The sequence below is a fragment of the Ahaetulla prasina genome, chromosome 7 (assembly GCF_028640845.1).
Source record: "Ahaetulla prasina isolate Xishuangbanna chromosome 7, ASM2864084v1, whole genome shotgun sequence".
In the NCBI taxonomy this organism is placed as follows: Eukaryota; Metazoa; Chordata; class Lepidosauria; order Squamata; family Colubridae; genus Ahaetulla; species Ahaetulla prasina.
In genome coordinates, this window is record NC_080545.1 from 15,179,938 (window position 1) to 15,204,424 (window position 24,487).

At 44.5% G+C, this 24,487-nt stretch overlaps 1 protein-coding gene across 1 annotated transcript in view; it reads left to right on the forward strand.

Annotated features, from left to right (window-relative positions):
* The first annotated feature begins 22,110 nt into the window (after positions 1-22,110).
* PHF21B (PHD finger protein 21B) overlaps positions 22,111-24,487 on the forward strand; it is a 238,811-nt gene continuing 236,434 nt past the window's right edge. Inside the window, exons 1-2 of the mRNA XM_058189775.1 lie at positions 22,111-22,128; positions 22,445-22,510. Of these exons, the coding sequence (XP_058045758.1) occupies positions 22,111-22,128; positions 22,445-22,510 (84 nt within the window). The remainder of the gene's footprint in view (positions 22,129-22,444; positions 22,511-24,487) is intronic.

A 24,487-nucleotide genomic window follows, 5' to 3' on the forward strand; every position in this document is an offset into this window, starting at 1 on the left:
ATTATCTTTGTTGGGGAGAATTGCTGCTATTAAAATGAATGTTTTACCTAGATTTTTATTCCTCTTTCAGATGATACCAATAATTAAGAAAGATAAGAATCTTGAGGAATGGCAGAAGGGAATTAACAAATTTATATGGGAAGGTAAAAAAGCTAGGGTTAAAATGAAAATAATTCAAGATTCTCGAGAAAGGGGAGGTTTAAAAATGCCTAATTTTAAATTATATTATGAAGCAGCTGCTCTCTCTGCAATAAGTGATTGGTTTAATTTAACAGAGGACAGAATTTTGAATATAGAAGGTTATGATTTGCTATATGGATGGCATGCATATTTAATTTATGACAAAAAAGTGGATAAGGCCTTTAAAAATCATGTGCTAAGAAATGCCCTTCATGTGTTTGGAAAAATACTCTTATAAATTAAATTATAAGGTTCCTATATGGGCAAGTCCTAGACATACAGTAGAAAATATAAACATAGAACAGAATCAGGAAATGATTACATATAAAGATCTTTTGTATACTGAAAGAGGTAATTTGCAGTTAAAATCTCTGCAAGTATTAAGAGAGGAAGGGAAAAATTATACTTGGTTTCAATATGAGCAACTACGTGCTAGATGGAAGGGAGATCAGAAAATTGGTATAGAGCAGAACGAGGGAAATTTGGTAAAGCAAATTAGAAATCAGTCTCAGGAGCATATAAAGAGATTGTATAATGTGTTACTTGAAATAGATTCTGAAAGGGACTTGGTAAAGGACTGTATGATAAAGTGGGCACAAAATTTTCAGGAGCCAATATTATTGGAAACGTGGGGAAAAAATTTGGGTTAGAAATGTTAAATTCACGCAGGCACAGAATCTGAGGAATAATTTTTATAAAATGTTTTATAGATGGCACCTAGATCCTAAAAAATTATCGTGTATGTATCCAGAAATGCAAGCAAAATGTTGGAGATGTAATTGTGATGACGCTACATATTTTCACATTTGGTGGACTTGTAAGGACATAAAGGCCTTTTGGATAAAAATTTGGTGGATTTTACAAAATGTTCTGAAAAGAAGATAAAGTTCCTGCCGCAATTTTTCTTGTTGGGAATTATTACGGATTGTACAGTAATTGAGACTAAATTGATTTTAAATCTAATAACTGCAGCAAGATTACTAATAGGACAATATTGGAAGAAAAAGAAGTACCAACAATAGAAGAATGGATATTGAAAGTTGCCAATTTGGCTGAGATGGCGAAGATATCAGCCTTTTGAAAGACAATACGCAAGAAAGATACTTAAAGGAATGGAAAAATGGATTGACTATATTCAACGTAGATATCAGACTAAGAGTTATCAGACTGTTTTGAATGATTATGATGTATTATTTTGATTGCTTTTGGGGAAGTTAGGAATTGATGATTGTAGGGGTACAATTAAGTTGGGATGAAAATTTTTTAGCATATGTTTGTTTTATTTTTAACTATACCTTGTGCTCGTTCCGGGAAGTCGGGGGGGGGGAGGGGGGTTGCGAAGGGAGGGGGGAGGAGGGGGGGAAAGGGGGAAAATTTTTTTTGTAAAACTTTTTGAATAAAAAAAAAAAAACAAAAAACAAAAAAAAAACAAAAAATGTAGCCAGGAGAATTTTCCACATATCGGATCTGACCAGTGGTAAAATCCAAACTCTTTTACTATCGGTTCTGTGGGCGTGGCTTAGTGGGCATGGCGTGGCTTGGTGAGTGTGGCAGGGGAAGGATCCCGCAAAATCTCCATTCCCACCCTACTAGAGGGGAAGGATCCTGAAAAATCTCCATTCCCACCCTACTAGAGGGGAAGGATATTGCAAAATCTCCATTCCCATCCCACTCTGGAGCCAGACAGAGGTAGTTTTTGCCGGTTCTCCAAACTACTCAAAATTTCCGCTACCGGTTCTCTGAACTGTTCAAAATTTCCACTACCGGTTCTCCAGAACCTGTCAGAACCTGCTGGATTTCACCCCTGGATCTGACTTCTTGCGAGGTTGTGGGAACAGCTACATGGGTTTCTTGGCAACAATTCAGAAACGACATCCTTCCTAGACCTCGCTCCCCCAGTCTAGCCTACATTTCTAGTTTTTCTTATGGACTATCTTCCAAATAATAATCAGATCTATTCTTAAGTAATTAATCTTGCTTTTTCAAAACTGATCCAACTCAACGAGCTGTTGCCATGTTGTCATTCAGTGAATGAATAATGCATTAGGAGCCTAACAAATTCTATATTTGCTGCTTAGGATGTGTGCAGAGGTTTTGTGTAGGTGTGTGTGTGTGTTTGCACACATGTGCCTGCAGGAAAAGACACTGTCCGTCGTTTATTTTTCAGGAACAGACACAATGGAATATCAATCAGTTACTCAGGGTCACTGTTGACAGGAGAAAAATATAGTGCCCATTTGGACTTATGACCTGTGCTATGCTTTGGCTACATTGCTCTTAATTGAATGGCACCAGTGTTGGCATTGAGTATGCCATTTCCCTTTCTTTTCTTTCACGCCCTCTGACTTCCCAAAGCCTTTCTCCCTACAGGCAGGGTGACTTGGCGGAAATCCTGAACAACTTTCCAAAGGGCTGAAATAAAATGCAATAAAGGAGTTGAGCGTTTTGCTTTTTGGAAAAGCAAAACTGAATGCCATGGGTTTATGATGTTCGGTCACGCTTACCTTAATTTAACTCAGGGTTTTTTAAACTTGGTAACTTTTAAGATGTGTGGATTTCAACTTCTCGAATTTCCCAGGCAGCAGAACGGGTATACATTTTTAAGCACTCAGATTCTCTAAATCAGGAATCACCAACCTTTCGGACCTCAGGGACCACTAAATTCATAATTTTAAATCCCGCGGACCACCAATATGATCTGCCTAATGACTGCTGGGTGGGCGTGGCTAGGTGGTCATATGACTTGGTGGGCGTGGCCAACTTGATGTCATTCACGTCGAGGGGTGCCTCGCCGGCCTCTACTCACCCCTCCCTTCCCAGCCACTCCTCGCTTGCCCACCCGGGCTCCTTAGGGCCCCAACAGGAAGCAGTTGTTGGAGCTAAGCAGCCACCAGGAGAAAGAGTTGGCAAAACAACTCAGTTCAAATTGGATCTGACTGAGAAGGAGGCTCAGCAGAAGCACCTCATTGAGGAGCATAGGCTTTCCAAGCAGAGGGAAGATCTGCGGGAGTGCAAGGCCAGGTACCGGCACCTGGAGGCTCAGCGGGCTGAGATGGTCAGCCAGTTCCAGGCCATGATGCTGTCCCACTGGAACAAGGCCCTCTGGCTCTTTGCCACCAGCGGCACTTCTCTCCAGCCTTCGCCCAAAGCCCCACACCAGGAGGCTGAAGCAGACTCCAAGTCATAGTTTCTGCCCCCCTCCGACCCACACAAAAAGACCCCGAAGGGAGAGACTCTCTGCCGCAACACAAACATTCATGGCACATATCTTTCCCAGGGGCCGTAGTTTCAGGACCCCTGACTTAGTGCAATATAAAAAATGCAAATAATTTTTCTGCGAACCACAAAAATTTTCTCACGGACCACCAGCGGTCCACAGACCACCAGTTGGTGACCGCTGCTCTAAATCAATGTTTCTCAACTATCTCAACCTCTAAGATGTACAGAGCAGGGAATTCTGGGAGTTGAAGTTTACACATCTTAAAGCTGCTAAGATGGAGAAACGTTGCCCTAGAGCAGGGGTCTTCAACCATGGCAACTTTAAGACTTGTGGACTTTAACTCCCAGAATTCCTCAGCCAGCAAAGATGGCGGACCTTTTAGACATTGAGTGCCCAAACTGTATGTGTGCGCCTGCCCAAACTGAAAGGTGCACGCACACGCACAGATGTGCACATACGTGGGCATGTGTGAACATGCAAATGCGCAAACACGCAGGGACATGCAGGCATGCGCAGCAGAGACCAGCTGATTGGCAGGAGGCGGAACATCCCAACAACGGCAGTGTGGCAAGAGGTAGGATCTTTTTCTTTCCTGAGTTTCTGTTTCGTCGTTTGCAGGGAAACAGAAGCTCACGAAAGAAACGCCACGGAGATCTGACCTGGGGCGACGGTGCGCGTGCCAGCAGAGAGGGCTCTGTGTGTCCCAGAGGTGGGTTTCAGCAGGTTCTGATTAGTTCTGGAGAACCAGTAGCAGAAATTCTGAGTAGTTCGGAGAACCGGTAGTAAAAATTCTGACTGGCCCCATCTATGCTCTGCCTCCTGAGTCCCAGCTGATGGAGAGGAAATGGGGATTTTATAGTATCCTTTCCCTGGAGTGGGGTGGGAATGGAGATTTTACAGTATCCTTCCCCTGGAGTGGGGTGGGAATGGAGATTATACAGTATCCTTCCCCTGGAGTGGTGTGGGAATGGAGATTATACAGTATCCTTCCCCTGCCACGCCCACAAAGCCACACCCACAAAGCCAAGCCACACCCACAAAGCCACACCCACAGAACCAGTAGTAAAAAAATTAAAACCCACCACCTCTCACAGGGGTGCCATAGGGTCGCGATCACGGCTCTAGAGGAAGAATTAGCCTCTAGAGGCTAAAACATATGAAGAACGGTTGCAGGAACTGGGTATGTCTAGTTTAATGGAAAGAAGGACTAGGGGAGACATGATAGCAGTGTTCCAATATCTCAGGGGCTGCCACAAAGAAGAGGGAGTCAAGCTATTCTCTGAAGCACCTGAGGGCAAGACAAGAAGCAACGGGTGGAAACTAATCAAGGAGAGAAGCAACTTAGAACTAAGGAGAAATTTCCTGACAGTTAGAACAATCAATTAGTGGAACAACTTTGCCTGCAGAAGTTGTGAATGGTCCAACACTGGAAATTTTTAAGAAAATGTTGGATAGCCATTTGACTGAAATGGTGTAGGGTTTCCTGCCTGGGCAGGGGGTTGGACTAGAAGACCTCCAAGGTCCCTTCCAACTCTGTTATTCCGTTATGTATGAATTGGCTTCTTTGATTTTCCTGGCATGGATGTCCGGTACAAACCACAACGATGTCTCAAATATCACCCTTGAATAACTGATATGTGATGCAACTGGCACAGACTGCATGCCTCATTTGTGCAATACTCTTGATATTTCAAGTGACATTTCTGTCCTCATCAGCCATGGTCACCTTTATTGTCCTACCTGTAAGCTAAGAGCTTTGATGGCATCAAGTAAGTCTGAAATTGAGATCCAATCAAGAGTTCCAGCAGCTAGGCAAGAAAGGAATGAGCCTGAGATCAAATCAATGAAAAAGTACACATATTCACACTAAAAAAACCCAAAAACCCACTGTTTGAGTGCTGTAGACAAACAAGTTGCTTTAAAAAAAAAATTTTTTTTTAGAAAGGGACAAGAACACTACTGGCGGTGATGGACTTCAACTAGGAAGTTCTAGGTTGAAATCTAAATTTAGGCCACATACTGGATGATTTGTAGCCAATTAACTCTCATTTAGACCAACTTATATACTTATTTATGAGGGACATGGTGACTCAGGGGCTAGGACGTTGAGCTTGTCGATCAAAAAGTCAACAGTTCAGCGGTTTGAATCCCTAGTGCCGCATAACGGGGTGAGCTCCCGTTATTTGTCCCAGCTTCTGCCAACCTAGCAGTTCGAAAGCATGTAAAAAATGCAAGTAGAAAAATAGGGACCACCTTTGGTGGGAAGGTAACAGCGTTCCGTGCGCCTTTGGCGTTTAGTCATGCTGGCCACATGACCACGGAGACGTCTTCGGACAGCGCTGGCTCTTCGGCTTTGAAACGGAGATGAGCACCGCCCCCTAGAGTCGGGAATGACTAGCACGTATGTGCAAGGGGAACCTTTACCTTTATTTACTTATTTATTTACAGACCAACCCATTTAGACCAGGAGTGAAATATAAAATTTGTTACTACCGATTCTGTGGGCATGGCTTGGTAGGGAGGTAATGTGACTGGGTGGGCATGGCCAACTTTTTTTTTTTTTACTTTTAAAAGCATTTTTTCTACAACCTCTTCGGCTGAAGAGATTTTTTTTTTTGCCTTTAAAATTAAAAAAAACCCTCTGACGATCAGGCAACTCAGCTGGGATCGTCAGAGGAGCCTTTTAAAAGATTTTTTTCCTACAACCTCTTGGGGCCAAAGAGGTTTTAAAAGCCTCTGACGATCCCAGCTGACGCGCAAGATCATAAGAGCTTTTTTTTAACTTTTAAAAGCATTTTTTCAGCCGAAGAAAAAATGCTTTTAAAAGTTAAAAAACAACAATTGCTGATCGCGTGGCTCAGCGATGCATGGAGGAGTCCAGGGATTTTTGCTACCAGTTCTCTGAACCACCTGCCGCCATTGCTACCGGATCATGAGATCTGGTCTGAACCGGGAGCATTTCACCCCTGATTTAGACCAACATGGGTTGCTGTTGGGATCAAACGAAGATGGTTTCGATGAAAAGTCCTAGAGGAAAGAGGATACACATCTAATGAACCAAATTCATGTAGTGTGGTGTTTCTCAACCTTGGCCACTTGAAGATGGGTGGACTTCAACTTCCAGAATTCCATAATCAAGCCACATAATTCAGACATCCTAAAGTTCCTTTTCAGTACAAATCCAAGGGATGTTCACCAACTCTCCCTCCTCATTCTGAAAAACCAGGAATCTCCTGCAGAAAATCCTATGGGATCGTATAATGTCAGGATGAGAGGTCATTCCCCCTGCTTAAATCAAGGAGAAAAAAAAGCTGATGGTACCTTCGGCGTGCAGATCACATAAAAATAAATCAAACAAAATCAAACACTCACGTGGAATGACTGTTCATATGATATTAGCAGCATGCATTACTGTGTTTATATGTCAGAGAGGGGGATATTTTGCTTGTTAATCAAACGTCATTACACATCACCACCAGTCCCACAAATGCGCATGTCATTATAACACGGTGAAATGACATGGATTGATTATAAATTAGTCTGATGTTATAAGAGATTGAAAGGCATTACTATTATTGCTATCACACATTTTCTCCTGCTTAATAGGCAGCATTAGCTCAGTGATGTGATGATATATGTGGCGGGATGCACACTTGAAAATAAATGCATGAAATATACCGGTTTGCCTCACTTATCTCACCTTGGCAAGGCTTAACAGCTAAGTTAGGCTTGGATTTATTTGTACCTATTTGGAAGATAGGGACCCCAACCCTCCATATAGGGTCTAGACCAGGGGTCCCCAACCTTGGCATCTTTAAGACTTATGGACTTCAAATCCCAGAATTCCTTAGCCAGTCATACTGCAGATTGGATACCATGCTGGCTGGCTGAGGAATTCTGGGAGTTGAAGTCCGTGAGTCTTAATGTTGCCCAGGTTGGAGACCTGTGGTCTAGACCAGTGGTGAAATCGAAATTTCTTTCCTACCAGTTCTGTGGGTGTGGCTTGGTGGGTGTGGCTTGGTGTGGGGGGTCATGTGACTGGTTGGGCGTGGCTATGTGATTGGGGCATCAAAAGACAGAAACTCACTAACAATGTCCTGTTGGAGCAGGGTTGGACTAGATGATTTCCAGGTCCCTTCCAGCCCTGGATTGTCCTCTGAAGCTGCGTCTAATGCAGGTTTTTAGTCCTTCCTTCCTCTCCTTTTTCCTCCCTCCCTCCCTCCTTTTCTTTTCTTTTCTTTTCTTTTCTTTTCTTTTCTTTTCTTTTCTTTTCTTTTCTTTTCTTTTCTTTTCTTTCTGTCTTTCTTTCTTTCTTTCTTTCTTTCTTTCTTTCTTTCTTTCTTTCTTTCTTTCTCTTTCTTTCTTTCTTTCTTTCTTTCTTTCTTTCTTTCTTTCTTTCTTCTCTCTCTCTCTCTCAAACAACCCCCCCCCATTTTTTGCCTACATCCCCCATTTTTTGCCTAGCAGGCTTCAGCTTTTTTACCTTTAAAAAAATGCTTTTAAAAGAAAAAAAAAATCAGGCACCTCAGCTGGGATCATCAGATCCTTGTTTTAACCCTTTAAAAGCATTTTTTTACAACCTTTTCAGCCAAAGAGGTTGTTTAAAAAATGCTTTTAAAAGTAAAAAAAATAAAAAGGCTCTGACGATCAGGCACCTCAGCTGGGCATGGTGGGGGGTAGGCAGGGATTTTTGCTACCGATTCTCCGAACCACCCGCCGCCATCGCTACCAGATCGGCCGATCCAGTCCGAACCGGGAGCATTTCACTCCTGGTCTAGACCAGTGATGGAGAACGTTTTTTGGCATTGAGTGCCAAAAAGGTAGTGTGCACGTGTGCTCGTCACCATTTGCAGAAAAGGGATCACTTCGTGCATGCTCACCAGGGCCACGACCAGGGAGAGGAACTGCCCAGGGGGCACGCATGTGACGGATATGGTACTTCCAGTTTCCGGTGCGTACATGCATGCTGGCCAGCAAGTCTTCCGGTTACTGCCACACATGCGCACGTGCATATTAGCTGACTGGCATTGCATGCTCACGCTGGAAAATGGAAGACCAGCTCCTCTGGTTTCCGGTACTGCTGCATACACAAAGATCAGCTGATCGTCATGTGCGCACGCGCGCCAGAAACCCGGAAGAGGAATGGGCAACGCCAAGCGTGCCAGGCGACATGGCTCCACGTGCCACTTTGGGCACGCATGCCATAGGTTCGCCATCACAGGTCTAGACTTTTGTAGTCTAGACAAGGGTTGTCAAACTCAAGGCTTAGACCTGGCCCGCAGGGATCATCTGGAAACAGGCAATGCTTCCCCGCACCCCAGTGCCTTTGCCAGCAAAAACGCGACCGAAAAAATGAAAAAAGAGAGGGGAAAAAGACAAAGAAAAGACAGGAAGAGAGCAAGGAAGGAAAAATAAGGAAAAAGGGGGAGAAAGAAGAAAGGAGAAGGAAGAGGGAAGGAAAAAGGAGGGAAGGAAGGAAGGAAGGAAGAAAGAAAGGAAGATTATAATAAGAGTGAGGGAAGTTCTCAGGGAACTCCTGCCTTAGCACTTGGCCACTACAGGTGCCCCCACCAACACGAGTGATGTTGAGCTGGCCATGCCCACCATGGCCATACCCATCCCATCCCCGCCCCTCCGACGTCAAACACAACCCTGATGCTGCCCTCAATGAAATAGAGTTTGACAGTCCTGGTCTAGACTGATTTTAAAAAAAATCTGAAATAGGGCCATAGTGATCTTTTTCTGTTTATTTCTAGAAAAACGGCATGTCCTAGGAAGGTATCAGGAGTTGAGTTGAATTCAGACATGTACATTTTTCAGTTCCTAAATTAGTAAATAAATTAGTTTTATTTCCTAAATAAATTTTAGAAAGGCTTCTTTGACTCATTTTTCTGCGGCTGGTTATCATGCTTTCAAATATATTAGCTTCCTTCTATTTTTTTTTTAAAAATACTTTTTAAAATTATTTTTTGCTGTTTGATTAGTTTCAGTTTTTAGTTCGCTTTTTGCCTCGGGGTTCAGTTCTTTCTAGCAAAAAAGAAAAGAAAAAAGAAACAGAAACAAAAATCCCTTAAAAGAAACAACGTTATAAATAGGCAAATAAATATATTTTTTCTAATTAATGCAGCACAAACAAGTTCTTTCCTATAATAAGCACATTAACATATGCCCACATACTTGAGTCTTAGCCAATCTGTCAGACATAAAAGTGGGCCCAACAAGAAATCTGCAAAAAAAACCATGACACACTATCAAATAGGCTGTGAAAGGAACTTTGAATTTTCATTTTGATAACTGTAGAATCCAGGGTAGGAAAGTAAAGAAATCATAGAGAGTCTTGAATTGAAGCAGGTATAATATTATTCTCAAAAATCCATGCAAGGTTGGATCTGGTGAGCATTTGCACAGAACCCTGAAATTTGTACAGTAGCGGAACAATCTACCCTATTGTTGTGGCCTGCCAGCGGCCAGCAGGGCTGGCAGCAGATTCGGACAGTGAGGAGGTTGGGGAGGAACGTGGGTCAGTCCTGGAATCTGGGGAAGGCTCGGACGAGGGCTCTGGATCGGAGGCAGAGAGGAGACCAAGATCATCTGGTAGTTCTTTGCTGCCTCCGGAGTCTCTGGACATCAGTGAGGCAGAAGAATAGCATGAACCTGTTCCCAGTGTGTGCATGCGCAGAGCTGCCAGGAGACAGGAACAATTAAGAAAACAGGGTCAACTTGGGAGTAAGGCTTGGAGATGATTGGCCCCTCCCATAAGACATAAAAGAGAAGCGAACAGGATGTGAACTTTTGCAGGAAGCAATTAGTTCAGCTGGTCAGTAAAAGCTCTGGAAAAGTTCTTTTTGACTCTGTGCTAAGTTTGGCCTTGCCCTGCGTGTGGCAATTGGTTCTCTGGCAGCATTCCAAAGGAGATAAGGTGTAAACATTCCCCTGAAAGACTGCTTGAGAAACCCTCCAGATGGGAATGACAATAATTCACAGCCATATGAATTAAAGAGGTTTGCCGGGACTTAGTTTGTGTTGTATTTATTGATTTATTGATTTATTTTTCAAATTTTTATACCACCCTTCTCCGAAGACTCAGGGGGGTGTACAGCAGATAAAACACCAATAATCCAAAAATTTAAAATACAATATCCAGTTTAAAAATCTAATTCAATCGCTGTAGATTAAAAATATTAATTAAGAAAACTACAAAAATAGAATAAAACCCCTATTTAAAAGCCCACTAAAAACCCACCATATTAAAATCAATCAGGCCAGCCCCGCTTGGTGAAAAAAGGTCTTGAGCTCATGCTTAAAGGTCCGAAGATCAGGGAAAAGACGGAGTCCTGCCGGCAAATCGTTCCACAAGGCCGGAGCCCCCACAGAGAACGCTCTTCCCCTGGGGGCCGCCAGCCAACATTGGTTGGCTGACGGCACCCTAAGGAGGCCCTCCCTGTGAGAGCGGACTGGACGGACTGGATGATGGGAGGTAACTGGAGGCAGCAGGCGGTCCCGTAAGTATCCCGGTCCCATGCCATGGAGCACTTTAAAGGTGATAACCAGCACCTTGAAGCGCACTGGGAAGACCACCGGCAACCAGTGCAGTCTGCGCAGGAGAGGTGTTACATGGGAGCTACGAGGTGCTCCTTCAATCCTCCGCGTGGCCACATTCTGTACCAGTTGGAGCCTCCGGGTGCTCTTCGGGTGCTCCAGGTATACTTGCTAAAGAAGCCTAGGTCAGAACACCTATGTTCCAAAGGTGCTTGATTTTTTTTTTTTTTGGCAAACTGGACTTTCTTGTTTTTTACTTTTGAGAAAAGAATGGATGAGAAGCTAAACGTCTTCAAAAGAAAAACAAAACAAAACAAAACAAGAGAGTCCATTTGCCTCCTGAAAAAAAGCACCTTTGGGAAAACCATGAGCTGGATGACTGAGAATCTCTGCAGACTTTTAGCTATACAATTTTGGGATGAGCACCCTTGGAATGGTGTGGGAATAGGAATGGATTTCCAGAGGAAAAAATTGCAGATTGCAGGAATCGGGAGCACTAGTCATGTGACCCTGAGGACACAGATAAACCTCCAAGTGCTTCAAGGACCTTCTAAAACAGGGGTCTCCAGCCTTGACACTTGTGGACTTCAACTCCCAGAGTTCCTCAGCCAGCTTTGCTGGCTGAGGGACTCTGGGAGTTGAAGTCCACAAGTCTTAAAGGGACCAGGTTGGAGACCCCTGTTCTAAAAGGATGCAAATGGCCAGCTGTCTGCAAGGAATCTAAATCCTTCCATTCCCCCATCATCCTGTCAGAGCTGAAGAAGCTTCTTGGATGAGAAGCGAAATGTCTTCAAAAGAAAAGAAAAACAAGAAAGTTCACTTGCCTCCTGAAAAAAGGCACCTTTGGGACAACATGACCTGGATGACTGAGAATCTCTACAGACCTTTAATCTACCCTTTGCAGACTGTGAATTTTTTACCTTTGGAGATTTTTAGAATCAGGGTGGGGAGGGGGGAATAGTCACCTTTCAAGAATGGTTTAACTGGATTTGCTGCACTCTGTAGATCAGTGTTTCTCGATCTTGGCAATGACTTCAACTCCCAGAATTCCTCCGCCAGTTATGTAGTTGTACTTGGATTATCTTCATGCTCTTCGTGCTTTTTTTCCAACCCTGCCATTCTCTGTGTTGTGCCTCGCCCGCCCTCCTCTCCTCAGCCGGGCCCCTCTCATCTCCTGCTATTTGAGCCGGAGACTTATAGTGAAGAAGAATGGCCTGGCAAGCCTCCAGCCCCCAGCCCCCAGCCCTGGCACCATGCCCGGACAGACTGAGCAAACAAACTTCCCTCCTACAGCGTGTGAGCACGAAGGCAGCCACGTGCTAGAATTGCCAGCAGCAGATCAGGAGGAAGGGAGTTCACAGTGGACAGATCCCCGCTTCCGGAGAATGGAGAGGTGACGTCAGCAAAAGGAAGGGAGGGGCAGGCCTGGATAAGTGCTGAGTCATGGAGCCACACCCCATGGCCTATATAAAGGATCTGCTTTTTGGCATTCCTTGAGTCAGGCAAAGTCTCATCTGGTTGCTGAAGTCACACCTTGGATTCCTGCCTGCCCTGAGAACTCTGACAGGAATTTGGCAAAGCTGCAGAGGCTTCGTGGCCACGCTTGATACAGACTTCCCAGACCCGGCCATCAGAGGAGGAATGGGACGCGACACTCTGATTCTAAATCCCAAGACTGGCGGATAATTTGGAACTCAACACCATCCACGAGAAGAAAAACAACAACAAATTATTTTCTTTGGGAAAGAAGACACGATAGAGCTTTCCACAGAATTATCAGGAATTGAGACTTGACGTTGCCAAAACAAGCTATGTCATCACGTCAAAAATTGTTCCAAATCGTTCAAAAATCGTTCAAATCACATCACTGATCTTCAAAAGCTTAAGCAGGTTGGACCTGCTTAGGAAATCCCAGAGCTATAGATTAAATTAAGAAGTCAACAAGCCACCCCAGAAGAAATAGTTGCAAACTTCTTCTCTAGTATGGCTGAGAAAACGCCAACGTAGTCCCTAGGAGTCATGCTTCATACAAAGGAGACTTATCTTTACCTTACCACTGCTTACCACTCCTTACAATTGCTCCTAGATCGCATCAAATTAATTTGGTGATCTAGGCCAGTGCTTCTCAACCTTGATTACTTGAAGATGTGTGGACTTCAATTCCCAATGTCAGGCCTGGAAGCCATCTTTTTCGTTGGATCTTCAGGCCTGCCATATTTACTACTGTGAGAAATTGGGAGGGGGGATTGTATGGAGCCAGGGTGATATACAGTCGTAATAGCATTCTTTCTCAGAGAGTCAAGGACATCTTGCCCTGCACCTCAAAGGCTGGAACTGGGAGGCATCTCCAGTTGGGATGGTGCTTGGATTGGATCATGTGATGGACACTGTGGGTGTTGGGCAGGGACATGAACTTTCCTTTGGGTGGAGAAAACCTGGAAGCTTTCAGATTCGGGTTTTCCCAGATGTGCCAATATGACATCTCTAATAAAATGGAACTTTGAGGAAAATTAAGCGTCAGGAGTTTTCTTTCATTGGGGGTGTTACTTGGAACCCTGACACCCAGATGAGCATGGTGGCTGGGAAATTCTGTGTTGTGACTCGTCCTCCCTCCTCTCCTCAGCCGGGCCCCTCCCGTCTCCAACCGGGCCTTTTATTAGACTCCGAGTCTGATAATGAAGATGAATGGCCTGTCATGCCTCCAGGCCCTGGCCCTGGCCCCATGCCTGGAGAGGATTCCAGGAGTGGGAGGACAAGCCCGATAAACCTCACTCATACAGCGTGTGTTCCTTTGGCTCAGCCGTCAGAGCAGGACATCAGCCAGGTGCTGAAATTACTCGGCCCTACTCCCTCTGACCCCTCCCTTTCCCAGAAGCTGCCAGCAGATCCAACTGAAGACAATTCAGAGTGGGTGGACCCTTGCTTCTGGAGATCTGAGAGGCGATGCCAGCAGAAGGAGAGGTGGGGGAGGCCTGGATAGATGCTGAGTCATGGAGCCACACCCCACAGCCTATATAAAGGACCTGCTTTTGGCATTCCAACTTGAGTCAAGCAAAGTCTTATCTAGTTTGCTGATATTGGACCCTATCGCTGAAGTCACAACTGGGACTCCTGCCTGCCCTAATAACCCTTGAAGGGACTTGGCAAGCTGCAGAGGCTTCGTTGCCAAGTTTGTCACGGACTTCCTTGACTCGTTCGTCGGAGTGGGTGGGTGGGACACGGCATTCTGGGAGCTGAAGTCCGTACGTCATGAAGTAGTCAAGGTTGAGAAACACTGATCTAGGAAATCTCTGTGCTTCAGAGATGGCACCCGCTTCCCTTCCTTTGGTTGAACAATCTTTTGCACTCATACGATTAAGGGCATCTTGCAATCATATAACGGTGGCCACCCACTTGACTTTTGTCAAATGCAGAGATACACAGGCACACGCTATGGGTGTCCTTGCATGTGAGACAGCTGAAGCCTATTCGGATTTCAGGGTACTCTATCAAACAAAAACTGTCAATGGCCTGTTCAGCTAGCTGTCATTCAATCTTGAAAATGCTATCGTTCAGAATGTAAATGTTCAATATTCTTTGTCTCTACTTTTGATCTGAGCCTTCACCCAATTTAAAATGACAAGGAGGGAGGGAAACTTTATTGCGCTCGATGATTAGCTTGAAACAAAATATAACAAGATCCAGTCATAGAAAAATATTATACTGAAGTGCTCTGTAAGTAAAATACTGTGTGCAGCATGACATTCTATTTAAGATGAAGATTAAAATTAAAGGTTAAATCTAGCTAAGACAGGGGAAGTAGGGGAGAAACTCTAAAATTAATTATGAGTGAAATCTAAAACTAGAGGCTGAGTGTCATGCAATGAATAAAGAATATAGAAATAAAGTGTACTGTAAAATCTAATAATCTAAAATATTGACAAGTTACAAGTAATAGTCCATTCATGTATGACCGAGGATTAATGGAACAGATATAAAGATATTGCTCATTGTACAACAAAAGCCAGGTCTTTGCATACATTCACAGATGCTGGGCAGAATTACATTACTTGCACGCATAATAAAGCTTTTCTTATCAGATTGGAGGAAATTAATATAAAATTTCTCAGATTGCCAAATTTTTTCACATGCTCTTTTTTTCTCATTTATTTGTTATATTTCTTTTGCTGTTCATCTTGGAAGTTTTAGTTATTTATTAGATAGATAGATAGATGGATGGATGGATGGATAGATAGATATAAAGATAGATAGATAGATAGATAGATAGATAGATAGATAGATAGATAGATAGATAGATAGATAGATCTAGAGAGCTAGATGGATAGATGGATAGATGGATGATAGGTAGGTAGGTAGGTAGATTAGATAAAGAGATAGATAGATAGATAGATAGATAGATAGATAGATAGATAGATAGATAGATAGATAATAATAATAATTATTATTATTTATTAGATTTTTATACCGCCCTTCTCCCGAAGGACTCAGGGCGGTTCACAGCCATAATAAAATAGAACAATATACAATTAAAACAACAATTAAAAAACTTATTATATATGGGCTGAAATATAAAACAATATCCTATTAAAAATTAAACTCTCTAAAAATATAAAATTATAAAATTTAAAAATCACGAAGCCAGTCCTGCACGGATGAATAAATAGGTCTTGAGCTCACGGCGGAAGGTCCGAAGGTCAGGCAGTTGGCATAATCCAGGGGAAGTTCGTTCCAGAGGGTAGGAGCCCCCACAGAGAAGGACCTTCCCCTGGGGGCCGCCAGCCGACATTGCTTGGCGGATGGCACCCTGAGAAGCCCCTCTCTTCTCCATCTATCTATCTAGATAGATAGATATAGAGATATGGATAGATGGATGGTTGATAGATAGATAGAGAGAGAGAGAGAGAGGGAGAGAGATAGATGGATAGATGGTAGGTAGGAAGGTAGATTAGATAGATAGATAGAGAGCTAGCTAGATGGATGGATGGATGGATGATAGGTAGGTAGGTAGATTAGATATAAAGAGAGGGGGGGGAGAGGGAGAGAGAGAGGGAGAGGGAGAGACAGATGGATGAGATAATTCAATTTTTCTCTCTCCAAAACATAGCCTTTTCAGAAGAAAGTATGAGCCAATAACTACGTTACATGGGGCCTCGTTTGTACCACAAAATATGTACACAGGTAGTCCTTGACCACAATTGGAACGAGAATTTCTGTTGCCAAGCAAGTTGGTTGTTAAATGAATCACACCTCATTTTACCAGGTGTTTTTTTTTCTCGTGGTGGTAAAGTAAATACTGCAGTTGTTAAGTGAATCGTGTGATCTTTAAGTGAACCAGGTTTCCCTCACTGGCTTTGTTTGTCAGAAGCCGGCTGGGAAGGTCACAAATAGTGATTGCATGACCCCGGGGACCCTGCAACCTTTGTAAATACATGCTGGTGGGGGTGCTGCAACAGTCATAACTGTGAGGACCAGTCGTGACTTTTTTCAGTGCTACTGTAACTTCGAACAGTCGGCAAACAACTGGTTGCAAGTCAACGATTGCCTGTATACAATTGTGCTGATATTCTATTTCTTACAATTATTTGACTAAGAATTCGGTTGGGTCTTTCAGTGTAAGAAGTATTGACATTTTTATATTTATAAAAAATGACTTTTTAATATTTCTATTCCATGCTTAATTTTTTTTAAAAAAAAAATTTGTTATTCTCTTCTGTTGGATGATTGCTGTTGTTTACACCAGATTTCGTACTTTTGATTGTCAGATTATTTCCAAGAATCTAGGATAGATAAAAGTACCAGGGTGACTTTTTGTAACATGAGTTGAAATCTGATCCAGTTTTATCATCTCCAAGTGCTTTTCCAGATCCTTTGGGATGGCATCAAGGCCACCAACTGCCCCTGGATCCACTATGACTTTCTTTTTTCACATTGGCACAATCTTCATGTATCCCTATTTTTTTTTTTAAAAAAAATGCCTTTCTCATTGATCCTTCTGTCTCTAATCACCATCACTGTTGTCATCATCATATTCATAGAAAACAACAACAACAACAGAGAGATGTCTAGGAATAAAGGACAAATGACACTAAATATATTAACATATCAATCAGAACAGAGCTGGAAGAGACCTTGAAGGTCTTTTAGTCCAGCCCCTTGCTCAAGCAGGAGACCTTGTACACAGAGGTGGGTTTCACATAATTTTACCACTAGTTTGCCGTGCACCAAAAACATGAGCATGTTCAATTGTGCGTTTGTTTCCACGTATGTGAACATCCTTCCGTGCATGCACTTTGCTTGTGTGTGTAGGTTGCATGCATGCACACAGCTTAAAAACGTGGCTAAATAGGATGGCTTAGTGCCGGCCATCCAACTTGCAGGTCACCGCTACCGGTTTCCCCGATCCGAACCAGCTGAATACCATCACTGCTTATACCATTTCAGACAAGTGACTGTCCAGTCTCTTCTTAAAAACTTCCAGTGTTGGAGCATTCACAACTTCTGGAGGCAAGTTGTTCCACTGATGAATTGTTCTCACTGTCAGGAAGTTTCTCCTTAATTCCAGGTTCCTTCTCTCCTTGATTAGTTTCCATCCATTGATTCTGGTCTTGCCTTCAGGTGCTTTGGTAAATAAGTTGACCCTTTCCTCTTTGTGGAAACCTCTCACTTATAATTGACATTAAACATGAACATGGAGAGGATGCATCCTAAAGCTAAAGTGACACAGTGTTAAGTATTCACTCAACCTACTTTAACATTAGGAACCGAGTTTGCCCATTTTTTTTTTCATTTGCACAATACTTTCAACTACAAAGGAACTCAACAATTCCGATTTACACAACTGGAAAAAATTCTGAAAAATGAACCACTGCAAAGGTCAGCCAGTTAATAGGGTATAGAGTAGAGCAGAGCAGAGCAGAGCAGAGCAGAGCAGAGCAGAGCAGAGCAGAGCAGAGCAGAGCAGAGCAGAGCAGAACAGAACAGAATAGAATAGAATAGAATAGAACAGAACAGAACAGAACAGAACAGAATAGAATTTTTATTGGCCAGGTGTGATGGCCACACAAGGAATCTGTCTTGGTGCATATGTGCATATGTTCTCAGTGCACATAAAAGAAAAGATACCTTCATCAAGGTACAACACTTACAATACTTAATGATAGTCATAGGCTACAAATAAGCAATCAGGAAACAGTATCAGTATAAATCGTAAGGATACAAGCAACAAAGTTACAGTTATAAGTGGAAGGAGATGGGTGGAAGATGTTGAGTGAACAGAGTTTTTGAACGCAGAAAGAAATGCAAGATTGGAGACGCAGGATACACTACATTCTCTCTGCTCAGTGCTACTGAGTCTTGGCCTAACCCAAGAATTTGCTCTGCTGCGCATATTTGACAGATAAAAACCAGTGGTGAAATCCAAATTTTTTTACTACTGGTTCTGTGGGTGTGGCTTAGTGGGCATGGTGTGGCTTGGTGGGCGTGGCAGGGGAAGAATACTGCAAAAACTCCACTCTCACCCCACTCCAGAGGAAGCATGCTGCAAAATTCCCATTCCCACCCCACTCCTGGGACCAGCCAGAGGTGGTATTTGCTGGTTCTCCGAAAAGCTCAAAATTTCTGCTACCGGTTCTCCAGAACTTGCTGGATTTCATCCCTGATAAAGACCCAATAAACCAGAGATGGTTCTCTGCATCATCCATATCCTAAACTCCAAAGCACTGTTTCTATCGGCTGGGGAATTCTGGGAGTTGAAGTCCACACAACTTAAAAGTTGCCAAGCTTGCAAAACTCTAAAGCAGTATGTTTCTCACTTGCTGGTAACCTGGGTGATGAATTGCACAAGTTGAATTGTTTGTAAGGGGAAAGAGGCGGGCAAAGAACCAAGGAGGGAGGGAAACCTTTGATCTCCGGGTTACTAACACACACCAAACTCCCACCTCTGGGAAAACACCTCATCTGTGATTCAAGGCAACCTTCCAGCAACCTAAAATCTCAAACAGCCCCCAATTCACCCATTGTTCTCCAGCACTTGAAATCTTTAGGTCAAGCTTCTTTTCCAGCTGCCCCAATTCTTTGGAGCAGAGGGGCCCTATCCAAATGGCATGCTTTTACAGAACAGGAACAATCACAACTAGGGTTGCAAATGGTTGACTTTTGCAGTATGGAATGAATCGTTCAAATTCAGATTGTAAGAGGGAGAGAGAGGGGAGGGGGGGAAGAGAGTGAATGAGAGAGAGGGAGAGAGAAAGAGGGAGGGGGACAGAGTGAGCGAAAAAGGGAAAGAGTGAGTGAATCAGCCTTCCATCCTTTATAAGGTAGGTAAAATGAGGACCCAGATTGTTGGGGGGGCAATAAGTTGACTTTGTAAATATACAAATAGAATGAGACTATTGCCTTACACACTGTAAGCCGCCCTGAGTCTTCGGAGAAGGGCGGGATATAAATGTAAATAAAAAAAAAAAGAGAGAGAGGAAGAGAGGGAGAAGGAATGAGTGAGCGAAAGAGGGAGTGTGTGAGAGAGAGGGGGGAAGAGAGTGAATGAGAAAGAGGGAGAAAGAGAGGGAGGGGAGAGTGAGCGAAAGAGAGTGAGTGAATGAGTGTGAGAGGGGGAAGAGAGTGAAAGAGAAAGTGGGAGAGAGAAAGAGGGAGGGGGACAGAGTGAGTGAATGAGTGTGTGTGAGGGGGGGGGGAAGAGAGTGAATGACACAGAGAGAAAGACAGAGAGGGGGAGAAAGTGAACGAGAGCCAGGAAGAGTAGTGAGAGAGTGAATGAGTGAGACAGGGGAAGAATAGAATACAATAAAATAGAATAGAATTAGGAATAGGAATAGGAATAGGATAGGATTTTTTATTGGCCAAGTGTGATTGGACACACAAGGAATTTGTCTTTGGTGCATATGCTCTCAGTGTACATAAAAAGAAAAGATACATTTGTCAAGATTCATAAGGTACAACACTGAACGATAGTCATAGGGAAACAGTCAATATAAATCTTAAGAGAGTGAATGAGAAAGAGAGAGATGGGAGATGGGAGGTCGGAGTCCTGCTGAAAACTCAATCCACTGGCTCAAGAGTTGCCAGCAAGATTGCACAGAGGGCCCCCCCCCCGCGCGCGCGCGTGTGTGTGTATGTGTATGTGTGTGTTTGTGTGTATGTCAAAAGAGTCAAGATGGCAACCTCAACCTTAGAATGAAAACCCTGCCTCTTTTTTTTCTTTTTGGTGTGGGGGTTGCCCCCTTGAATCTTTCTTATCCCCGGCGAGCCCTCCCGCCCACCGATACCCCCCCCCTATTTGTTTTGCTTTGAAGAGCCCGAATGTGCAGAACGGGGTAAAGGGGAAGAAAAGCAAGGAGCGGGATCTCGGCTTCTAGATGCTTTGCAAGAGGGCGATTTCAAGCGCTCTGCTCCCAACAGGACCCGAACCATCGAACGAAGCGGCGGCTACAGCGCCCGAAAGGACCTCCCCCGCTTTCCCGAGCCTTCGCCCCTTGCAAGCTCCAAGCCGCCGCCGCTGCCGCTCTTCTCCTAGCTCCGTTGTTCTCTCGCGCTGCCTTCCCCGAAGACCGCCCACCGCGCATGCTCCATCCGTAGAGCAGCCTTTCCCTCCACACACATTCTCTCTCTCGCTCTCGCTCTCGCTCTTTTTTCCTCCTCCTCCTCCTCCTCACTCCCCCCCGCCCGGCTCCATCCGGGCACTTCCGAATTAGCATCGACAGCCGCGGCACAACTTTTTTTTTTCCTGAGGCAAAGTGAAATCAAGGCGCGCACTCGGGAGAAAAATATAGTCCCTGCCGTTTTTTTTTTTTTTATTATTATTAAAAAAAAAAAAGTCTTCGGGGTCTGCGCAGGGCGGGCTACCGGGGGGGGGGGCGGAAAAGGAGGGGGGGTTCTCACGAAGCGGCGGGGGGGGGGCGGCCCGGGATTTACGCGCCCCCCTCCCCACTTTGGCGGAAAGTGAGTGATTTGTCTGCGCCCCCCCCCCTCGCCAAGAGGCCAAAGAACTTGCTCTTCTTGGCTGCTCGAGTTGCTGAGCTGCAACTCAGCTCTTTGGGTTGTTGTTGGGGTGGCTTTTTTTCCCCTCCCCCCCCTTTTTTCTTGTTTTGACAAACATTCCTCCTTTCCTGGTGGGGGGGGGAGAAAAAAAAATCCGTGCTTGGGATTTTTGGGGGTGGTGTTTAGTGGGGTTTTTTTTGGGGGGGGAAGAGAAAGTGTCCACGCGCGGGTCTGAGCCAACCCCGGGGAAGGGGGACGTGTTTTTGGGGGGAGTTAGAAAAGAGAGAGAGAGAGAGAGAGAGACCGAGCTCCTTCCCCAAACTTCCTCAGGCTTCGAGAGGGGGAGGACCCTCCAAAAAAATAAATAAATGAAATAAATAAAATTAAATAAATAAATAAAAGTGCCTCTCAACTTGCAAAAGGATGGAGATGCCCGGTTGGCAAGAGGCGTTAAAAGTGGAAATCCAGGTAAAAAAAAACAAAAAAACAAGGGCGAACCAACCGGGGCCGGGAGCATCCCTGAATCAGAAGGCAGCCACGGGCAGGATATTCTGGCCCTGCCGTTTTTTTCCCCGGGGAGCTCTGGATCCCCCGCCGCAGGTTGAATCGATCGGGGTAGGGGGTTGGAGGAGGAGGAGGAGGAGGAGGAGGAAGGAAGGCAGGCAGAGTCCGGCTCCCGAAGCGATGGGAAAGGCATGGCGGGGCCGGGAGGAGACCCTCCCGCTTCTCTCCTCTCCTCGACTCGCCGCCCGGAGCACTTCGGCGAAGTACTTTTACGGATTGTTTGGCTGACTTTCGGCGTGGGAATCTGCGTGGCTTCGATTCGCAGTCAGCCTTGCGGTTGATCCTTGTACGTGTGTGTGTGTTCGCGCGCGTGCGAATGTGTATGTGTAGACGTCCGTCCGTCCGTGTGTGTGTGTGTGTGTGTTGGAGAGATTAGGACGAGACTTGAATATTTATGAGCTTTGCTTGAAACTGACTCGCTGTGTTTACTTGCCTCTTTGTTCCACACCCCTCCCTTCCCGTCCTACACACACACACACACACACACACACACACAAGAACATACACACACGCACATTTTTTTAAAAAAAAAAATCCATTACACCCCTAAGACTTTTAATTCATTCTTTTTCGGGGTACTTTCCCCCCTCTTTAAACAGAAACTAGTTGCACAGATGAAGCAAAATCCACAGGTAAATGCAGATGGCTGTATTTTTTCTTCTTCTTCTTTTTTTTTAAATGATAAAAGAAGAGTTCCCGGTTCCACCGGATTTTAGCGGTGTTGCAATAAGTGCTGTGACCTCAGGAGGAGAAACTTTATCAATAGGCGAGATCCCTTTGAAGTCGGGGCTGATCTTTGTTACTTTATCTCCATCTCTCTCTCTCTTCATTGTGCCTGTTTTTTTTCCTTGCGCTTTCGCTGGGAGCCATTCCTAGACACAAGTTTACTTTTAACTAGCTTTAGTTTGCACTTGGTTTTTAATCTGCATTTTATTGGCATTTTTACAGAACGGGGATCTTAAGAAACAAATCCAAGAGAGGCAATCGAGAATAGCAGCTCTTAATGAAAAACAAGTAAGAACGAATCAATTCGGTTCTGTTTCTCTGCACTGAGCTTCTTCTGTTTTTTCTTCTTCTTCTTTTTTTTTAAATGATAAAAGAAGAGTTCCCGGTTCCACCGGATTTTAGCGGTGTTGCAATAAGTGCTGTGACCTCAGGAGGAGAAACTTTATCAATAGGCGAGATCCCTTTGAAGTCGGGGCTGATCTTTGTTACTTTATCTCCATCTCTCTCTCTCTTCATTGTGCCTGTTTTTTTTCCTTGCGCTTTCGCTGGGAGCCATTCCTAGACACAAGTTTACTTTTAACTAGCTTTAGTTTGCACTTGGTTTTTAATCTGCATTTTATTGGCATTTTTACAGAACGGGGATCTTAAGAAACAAATCCAAGAGAGGCAATCGAGAATAGCAGCTCTTAATGAAAAACAAGTAAGAACGAATCAATTCGGTTCTGTTTCTCTGCACTGAGCTTCTTCTGTTTTTTTTCCTCTCTCTCTTCCTGGCTTCCCTTCTTTTCTTCTTTTTCTCCTGCTATTAATAGTACACTTTCTGAACATCTGAAAAGTCCGCGTTGGCTGAGAAATACCTCCATGTGAATAAAACACTCGGGTGTTTATTATTATTTTGTTGTTGTTTTGTTTTGTTTTTGTTTCTTGATTTGTTTCTCGGAGTGTTTGTGTGTTTTAACTTTAGGTTGGCTAAAGTGAGAAACGATTTAAAGGTCGGGATTTATTTTGCTTTGCTTTGCCTTGAAATGCCTTTATATGGATTATTCATGATAGAGAAAAAGAACGAAGCTGTGGTTGGAACCGTTTTATTTTAACACTCACTCTCGCTCTCATACACACACACATACTCTCTCACACACTCACTCACTCTCTCTCTCACACACACAGAGGCGTCCATTTTGAGTTGGTCGACATGTTTTAGGAATATGGAAAATTCTTGGGTCTTGGATTAGTTTGTGTTCACTTTCTTCCAACGTGGAATAACTCAGAGTTGGGAATCAGGAGGCTGAGACCAGCCCCCTTGGAACCTCTGCAGATCCGGATTAGGTCGGAAATGTTTATTTTGTTGGTACGTGCTGTGTATATTTCTCTCTCCCGCCCCAACCGTCCGTCCATACACTAGCTGTTCTTTCTTTCTTTCTTTCTTTCTTTCTTTCTTTCTTTCTTTCTTTCTTTCTTTCTTTCTTTCTTTCTTTCTTTTTCTTTCTTTCTTTCTTTCTTTCCCTTGATGATCTGATGTACTGGCTTTCTGAGGGTGCATTTGCTTGAAGCTCCTCCATCCCTCCCCCTTCCTCCCCTCCCTGCACCTAGTTAGGCAAATCTGAGCAGGAAAGTGAAGCGATGCCGAAAGCAAACCCGGTCTGCTCTTCCCCACCCGTCTTCAAACAAACTTTCTTTGTGTGCATGCCTGTGTGTGTGTGTGTGTTTTATGCGCGCGCGCGCGCGTGTGATCTTTGTCAGCACGTCTCCTGCTATTGCGGTGAATGACCCTGATGTGCAATGACTGGCTCGGAGGCTGCTACCTCTCCCCCCCCCCACGCACCCCCCCCCCCCGATACCTTCCCCCGCGGCTTTCCCAGCTGAAAAGAAAGTTGGTCGGCGGGGATGAGTTGCTCGCATTTTACGGAGGGCCCCCCCCCCCGGAGCCTCGGATGGCTTCGGCTTTTCAGCACCACGAACAGATGCCCAGGAACGCTCCGCGGCCCCGACAGCAGCCCGCTCTCCCCGCAACCCGCGCTCCCCCCCCCCGCGCCGCCCTCCTCAGCCCCCTTTCCTTCCTTTCCCTTCCCCCTTCCGCCTTCCAACACTCTCGAGCCTGCCCGTGCAGAAACCGACAGCGGCGACTTAAGCCGACGAGCCTGCGATCTGCCGGATTATGCATCCCCCACCCATCCCATCCCACCCCTCCCCGCCCCGACAAGCCAACTTTCCCCGGGGCTGCCCCTCTTGCCCAGATCGCCCCCCTCCTACTCCCTCCCCCTTCCT